The sequence below is a fragment of the Diadema antillarum genome, unplaced genomic scaffold (assembly GCF_040938485.1).
Source record: "Diadema antillarum isolate AM-2024a unplaced genomic scaffold, OU_Dant_1.0 seq00001292_RagTag, whole genome shotgun sequence".
Taxonomy (NCBI): Eukaryota; Metazoa; Echinodermata; class Echinoidea; order Diadematoida; family Diadematidae; genus Diadema; species Diadema antillarum.
The window spans coordinates 262,158-270,164 of NW_027272071.1; the positions used below are offsets into that span (position 1 = coordinate 262,158).

General features: G+C 39.0%; 1 protein-coding gene across 1 annotated transcript; it reads left to right on the plus strand.

Moving 5' to 3' along the window:
- Window positions 1-1,160: 1,160 nt before the first annotated feature.
- Window positions 1,161-5,521, plus strand: LOC139707983 (uncharacterized). The gene is made up of 2 exons (XM_071619975.1): window positions 1,161-1,192; window positions 3,694-5,521. The coding sequence occupies exon 2, from the start codon at window positions 3,694-3,696 to the stop codon at window positions 5,494-5,496; it is 1,803 nt and encodes a 600-aa protein (XP_071476076.1). The 5' UTR covers window positions 1,161-1,192; the 3' UTR covers window positions 5,497-5,521.
- The last annotated feature ends 2,486 nt before the right edge of the window (window positions 5,522-8,007 follow it).

Consider the following 8,007-nt stretch of genomic DNA (forward strand, 5'->3'; position numbering starts at 1 on the left):
ATCGCCTCCCAATCTACTCGTAGGTTGCATCCCGTTTACATGCAGACACGGAGAAAAATCTCATAAAAACTGATGGTGAATAGTGCTGATGTAATGTGAGTGGTAAATTGTGAATCGAGTGTCTGTTTTTATGGATTGTGATATGCCTAGATGGAGGTACCGTTGCCATCTTCTCAATAATATTGTACTGTTTTGTTTTATTTTTCAGGTTCTTCATCCCACTTCGATTGCAGCTAGGGCAAGTCCGCCATCTTTCCCCTGGTCCGTAATAGGGTGATGTTACCTTGTAAGTTGTAAGACTGGCTTGTCTTACTGTCCGTTGTGGCCAGGGGTTATAGGTCCTTCCTTGGAGGGAGGATTTAACCCTATAAAGCCCCAAGGGGCACATTATGCTCCCTACTATATTTGAAGAGTTTGTTCGCAAAAACCGATTGGTCCATTTTTGAAGATTTTAAAGTACGGTCTCTGTCATAAAGTACAAAATAATACCTTTTACCAGTAAATGATTTATTGGTCACTACCTATAAAGGTTATACATTTTTGAAGTTATGGTCAAAAGAAGCAAAAAAAAATGCTTATCATTCTTGACCTTTAATCGCAAATATCTCCATTTGGCAAATGGACTTATCGTTTATTTGCAAACAAACTCTTCATTTCCATTTGTCATTCCTTCGCCCTTTGCCCAATTTCAGTCAAATTTGGTGACTTTTCCTTAATGTTATTTGGGGAAAATATTATTATAAACATTTTGATATATGATTCAGCTATATCCGATATTGCTGGTTGCCACGGCAACCGGAAAATGACAACCACGTCCGTCAGATTTTGCATTTTGTTTTTCTGTTCCATTTTCAGTTAAATATATTTTTTTGTAAGAATGGATGAAATTTGGGGTTTTCTTGGGTATAATTTGCTAAAGGACTAAAGCGTAAAAAGCTATCATGGTCCTGAATTACTCGGGAATGGCCTTCTTATGACTAGCATTTTCTTTATTCCAATATGGTACATGCAGGTAATATGAGACTGCAGGTAATATGGCACACGTGACTTAACAACCCTATTACTCCACCTAAACCACTTCTCAAATGCATAGCGCCATCTATAGTTTGATATTATCGCCGTGCTTAGTTCTTGATATTTCTCCTGTTCGCTGACTGAAAGTTTGCTGAGAATATCACCAAATACTGACAAGGTATGTAAAAATTACACTATTTTTTTTTTTTGCCTTGATATAAAATTTGACATTCGCCAATTACCCTGGTGTAAGTAAAGTTATTGTGTGTGAACTCAATTCTTTGCATTTTTTACGTAAGCTTATTGAATGGTTTAATGTAGTATTGGTCTGTGTACTGCCTGCACTAAAGATACGTGTTATATGGCTTCAAAGGGGACCAACTGTGCTGCAACAAGCTGCAGCCACCGCAGGTAATATGAGACGTCAATATGGCGGACAGGTTTTACGTTGTACCCATTTCATGATGTTTGGTGTCAATGTTAGTGGCTACATTTTTTTGGAAACCTCTCCTATTTGGTTCAAAACCAACTTGCAAGCATTATTAATCAAGTTAGAAATTAATTATTAGGGTTCCTACAATGTACCTCCGCCAAGGGAGGAGGTTATGTTTTCGCTACCATTGGGCGTTGGTTTACTGTGTTTGTTAGCTAGTTATAATTTGTCCGTGTGCAAAATAAGTAAAAAAGGAGTTAACAGATTTGGATGAAACTTGAAGGAAAGGTTTAGAATGATACCAGCTTAACGAATGATTGAATTTTGGTAGTGATCCAAGAATTTAGGGGAATTTATGAAGGATTTTTGATATTTTAACTGTTCAGGCTGCGCGTATTTGACTTTTGAGGTTTGCATGCGCGCACTAAAGTGCCTGCTTTCAATAGTTTAATTCTGCTAGGGCGAGGCGCGCTATGTAGCTGAGGGTTTATGACGTACCGTAACAAAGGCTTCTGGACCCGGGATATTGGGATCAGGCGACTTTCAGCGCACAATGCTATAAGTTTGTATGGGTGGAAATCACTGATATCTCTATGGAAGAACAAGATCAGTGGTTGAAATGAGCTGCATGCTTGGCGGAGGTCTGCGCTCTCAGAGTGCTTCTCTAGTTTAGATAAGGAAAATGAAGTAAATGAATTACAATTACGTCACCTCGGATCTTAAAGGGTGTGTACAGTTCTAGTCGAGATGAGGATTTAGCTTTTAACATTTTGCGAGATATTCAGAAACCACTGCATGAGATGTCAAAGAGCATGCAATTCTAAGGGGTATCAAAAGCTTATTTGATGAAAATCGGTTTTGAAGTGGCTGAGATATCCAAAAACAAGGTGAAACAAAGAGATCCTAATAAAGTTGTGGCTTGTACCGGTAGTCTTTTATTATTATCACTTTTTTGGATATCTTGGCCATTTGAAAACCAATTTTCATCAAATAAACGTTGCATCCTTCTTAAAATTACATGCTCTTTCATATTTCATAAGAGGTTTCTCATTATCTAGCTCACTTAGGGTGGGATTTCACGGAGCACGCGAACGATTTGCGAAGGACGCGAATGACAAAACCCAACATTCGGAAAAGTTTTTCTCCGAATGTTTTCCGACAATGAAGCCGAAATCTATTCTTGCGCAATTTGTGCGAAGTTTCCACGACGTATGTGCGAATGTCGTGTGTATCATTGCTAAAGTACAGCATGTTACGTACACGAAGAACACGCAACGTAAAAATGCAAACAACGAAAAGTTTTCAATAATCATGGGAGAAAATGTACCCAAGGAGAGGTGGAAGCTGTCTTGAATTTTTTTTTTCTTTCCTCTATTTCTCCTTTCTTTTCTCTCATTTCTCTACAGTGTGCTTGCCTACATTTTTTTTTCCTAGGACTTATCTCCACTAGTAAAGCATTTGATCTTTTCTTTTTTCTTTTTGCAGTTCCTCACACAATCTCTATAGTTCAAATGAAATTTTACATACTTAAGATTGATTTTAAGTGTATTCTGCGATTTCTTTTTGTATATCAAACATTTCTTTCTGTTTGCTAGTCTTTAATTTCTTTTGTTACTATTGTTGTTAATAATTGTTTGATGTTTAGATGTATGCTATGATTTTTATTTGTAGAAAACGTATAGGTCACACACCCCCCATAACGTGCGCTAAACGTTCGCGAGAATGTCTCAAAAGGTACGCGAACAGTTTGCGATTACGTCGTAGAATGATTGGAAAAACTTCGCAGATTTCGCGTAACATATGCAAGACATTCTCCAAAGTTTCGGAGTCTGTTTGGGGTTTCACGAACATTTTGCGAACATCGCGCGTGTCTTGCAAAGGTCTTGCGCATATGACGAGGCTTTAAAGACACTTTCGAGAACAATTCACGAGCAAATCACGACCAAGTGTGCGGAAAAGGTTCGCAAAATATTTCAAACTTTTTTGAAGTTCTCGCCGAAGTAAAAACGACATTCGCGAACAATTGATGATGCTTCCGAACCCTCACGTTCGTTTGGCGATCTTTTGCAGACTAAGATACGAATGCTGGATTTTTCCATTCGCGTCCTTCGCAAATCGTTCGCGTGCTCCGTGAAATCCCACCCTTAGGAACGTAAAACACATGAATCCCCACTTCAACCAGTACTGTACAGTCCCTTTAACAAGTCATTAAATGTTTTGTGCCATTTCCTGTTTACTTTATGCAGATGCCGGTAAATTATGTACGGAAAACCAATCGTGCTTCATGGTCAGGTGATGCCATGCAGATGGCCATCAGTGCATGCAAATCTGGAGAGTTAGGCATGGATACTGCAGCAAAAACCTATGGTGTTCCAAAGAGTACACTCGCCAGAAAGTTGAAAGATGGAAAGTCATCTGTACCACTTGGCAGAAAACCAGCGCTGTCAGAAGAGAGTGAAAATGACTTGGCACAACTTATACTTACCATGGAGTCTCGAGGATATGGATTAAGTCGACTTGATGTTCGTTCATTAGCATATGAATATGCAGAGCGAAACAACCTTTCGCACAACTTCAATAAGGAAACCAAACTTGCAGGGCGCTATTGGCTGGTTGGCTTCCTAAAGCGCCACCCCAACATTGTACCACGAAAGGCTGAAGGACTTTCAAAATCAAGAGCAAGCGGCATGAACAGAACTGAGGTATCCAAATATTTCAATATACTTGGGGATATATTGGACAGAGAAAACCTACATCAAGCACCAGAACGGATCTATAATGCCAATGAGACAGGTCTTCCAATGATAAACAGACCTGGAACTATTTTGGCTCAGAAAGGCAAGCGGTCTGTCGTAGCCATTACCAACTCAGAGAGGGGTGAAAATGTAACAGTTATTGGGTGTTGCAGCGGTACAGGACATTATATTCCCCCTTATATCATAATGAAGGGAAAGAGAAAGTGGGACGAGTTTAAATATGGTCTTCCCCCTTCTTCAGAACTTGCTATGTCAGACACATCGTACATGAATGCTGACATCTTCTTGGACTGGCTCAGATTTTTCCGCAACCATGCGATAGCTGGCAAAGTGATACTTATCATTGATGGACACGCATCCCATGTCAGGAGCACTGCAGTATTGGAGTATTGCATTGCCAATGAAATTATACTTGTGTGCCTACCTAGTCACTCAACTAAGTATCTGCAACCACTTGATCGTTCAGTGTACAAAAGTTTGAAAAGCAACTTTCAAACAGTAACAAACTTGTTCAAGCGAAGGAACCCTCAGCAGAACATCACCAAGCACAGGTTTGGCCCCCTTTTCACAGCTGCTTGGAAAAAGACTGCAACATTGGCAAATGCCACGGCTGGATTCCATGCATGTGGCATCTATCCTTTTAACCCCGATGCCATCCCAGAAGACGCATACATGCCATCAGAGACGACTGAAAGAGAGTTCATTCAACATACTGTACAACAGGCAGAGCAACAGATGGACATTGTGACGGAGAGTGAAGAGGACAGTGAAGATCCTAGTGAAGGTAGACCAGCAGTGGCTGTTACACCAGCTCCTGCCACTTCTCCAGTGACTGGTCAATCACCAGCTGTATCAGAAGTTCTACAGGCAGCTGCCAGTACAAGTAAGCAGAATCCTTTAGACTTGGTGTATCAACCCAGCACTTGCAATGCAAATTTGTCCTCAGATTTGCAGCCCATTCCCAAAGTAAATCGCCCACAACAGATAAACAAGAGACAAAAACATAAGTCTGGAGAACTAACCACTGATGAATATATCTGTGAAATCCAAAGACTTAAACAACAAAGAAAAGCACCAAAGACCAAAGGAAAAACAAAGCCAAGTAGCAGCAAAGGAAAGGCACCCAAGACCACAGTTTCCAAGCATGCAACACAAACAGTGCCGCAAGAGGCTGACAAGGATCCGCTAACTTTCTGTCACTATTGTGATGCATTTTTCTGTGATGAGGATGAGGGAGATGTTGACTGGATTGAGTGTCAAGGATGTGGATGCTGGAGCATTTCTCAAGAATAACTTTCTTTGTGATGACTGCAATGATATGTAATTTGTAAAGCTACATTTCAGTGTGATAGTCAAGTGAATTTCCAATGTGAATATGGATGCACACACTGTATTGACATCTGACTGATTTCAAGTGACTTGCCTCATTAACTTGCAGCCAACGTCAAAATACCTCATTTTCTTTTCTGACAGTTTTTTTTGTCGAGCCCACCAGAGGTGAGGGGAGACTAAGAGATCGCCTGCGGCGTCTGTCCGTCCGTCGTCCGTCCGTCCGTCGTCTGTCCGTAATGCTACACAAACTTCAATAACTCTTTACTCTGGGCTTCAATTGCAATCAAACTTCGAGGGAAGAGGGGTCATACAAAGTTTCACATGTTACCATATATGAAGGTCACCTCAAGGTCAAAGCTCACAGGCAGGGGTCAATGAACTTTAGGGCCCAATGTTAAGTTTTTATGGCGCGTTTCTATTATGGGTCATAACTTTTGATCCATAGGTCCGTTTGTGACCAAACTTGGATGGTAGATGTCCCTTGGGGAGTGGATGGTCACCACAAGGTCAAAGGTCACAGGCAAGGGTCAACAAACTTTTAGAGCCAAATGTTAAGTTTTTATGGCGCATTTCTATTATGGGTCATAACTTTTGATCCATAACTCCATTTGTGACCAAACTTTGATGGTAGATGTCCCTTAGGGAGTGGATGGTCTCCACAAGGTCAAAGGTCACAGGCAGGGGTCAACGAACTTTAAGGGCCCAATGTTAAGTTTTTATGGCACGTTTCTTTTTTGCCTTAAATTTTTACCCTTTTATATCTCTTTTTATCTGTTATATCTCTTTTTTTATCTGTTATATCCCATTCGCTTAAAATTTCTTGTACGTGAATGGGCGAGACACATTATGGCACTTGCCTTGTTTTATATTCAAAGTGTATAAAAAATGTATCACAAAGTACAATACACAGCTGTATGTACAAGTAAATTTATGTAGGAATCCCATTTTCCTTGCTCAATTTTCCACTAATGAATTAATATTTGTGTACTTAAAATAGAGTGCTTCCAAATCAATGCCACTATTAATTTGGTGTGCTATAATATCCAGTTTAAGTGTCATTTTATGTTTGTTAGTTACTGTACACGATTACTTTAAACATTTGAATTCACAATTTTCATGGTTTTAACCATAAAAGACTGCTCAGGTCTCAATGTTTTGTGTGATATTTCGGCGGATCTTATTATTTTTTACAATTTTTTTTTTTTTTGCAACTGAGCTAGGCCTATCAGGATTATTTTTTTTCATTGAACTTTTGTGCAACATGTGATACCACGGTACCTATTTTGTAAAAATCTGGACAGTGGTGTTGTGTTCGGAAGAACTTTACGTAATAATCTCATTGTCATTTTAACATTGACACAATGTCTACCATGCACAGTCTCATATTAGACTTCTGCGATGATGTCATAATTTGCATATTAACTGTCAACAAAAATATTTGATTACTCGTAGTGCAAATGTTACATTAAAGGAAGGATGAATAGTTGGTAATTCCCCCAAAACAAAGTTTGCTGGGTTTCTCTGTATGCATGTTCATGCCAATTATGCAAATGAGCTTAATAGTCTCATATTACCTGCATGTACATGTACTATATGACATAGGCATCAAACAATAGACATAACAGAGATCATTGAAAATACACCATTTTCTAAAGACTACCTTTTTATTTTTGGTCATTTTCACACAAGTTTTGCCTGTAATGTCATTTGTTTGTCATACCGGTACCCTATTATCAATCTGCAAACTCAAAATTTCAATATTAGGGCCTACTGAAATATGGAATGTGATACAAACACAATGATCATGTACCTATCCCAAACAATACATCATAGGTCTCAATTCTTCATGTTGTAACCAGTGTTCTAACAAATATAATAACCCCTCCCCCCCCCCCCCCCATGTGCTGACCTTGACAATTTTCAACCTTAGAGGGGATGGCTAGTAACTGATCAGTGGAAATCAGTGGGAATGCTGGGGGATGATTGTTCCCATCTTTGTGGGATTCATTTAAGAGTACATTATCTATTGATGTGTGAAAATTATTTGCTTCAGAATGGTCTCATATTCAATTTATGTGCAGTTTAATTGCCCTGTCACTGTACAGGCATGCTTACCTGTGTTTATAATATCTCCTACAGCTGTAAAGGAAAGTGGTGTAAATAATTATGTTCCTCATATTGTTAACAAATCCTTTTTTGTGTGTGTCTTATATTTTCAGGTTGAGTGATGAAAAATCTAAAGTAACATAATAAACAAGAACAAATTAACAGAAAGGGATTGACTGATACCCAAAATAAGTTTGAGAATATGCCCTATAGGATATTGTAAGGAAATTTCCATAGACTCTTTTAGTCTCTTAAATTGTGAATTACTTTTCTTTCTCCTTATACTTGCTAGTACTGCTTCAAGCCTATTCAAACTTTTTTTTTTTTTTCTGATTCATTCAAAGTTTTCTATCAGTAAACCGGCAC

Coding starts and splice junctions, on each gene's coding strand:
- LOC139707983 (XM_071619975.1), top strand. CDS start 3,694: ATGCCGGTAAATTATGTACGGAAAACCAATCGTGCTTCATGGTCAGGT.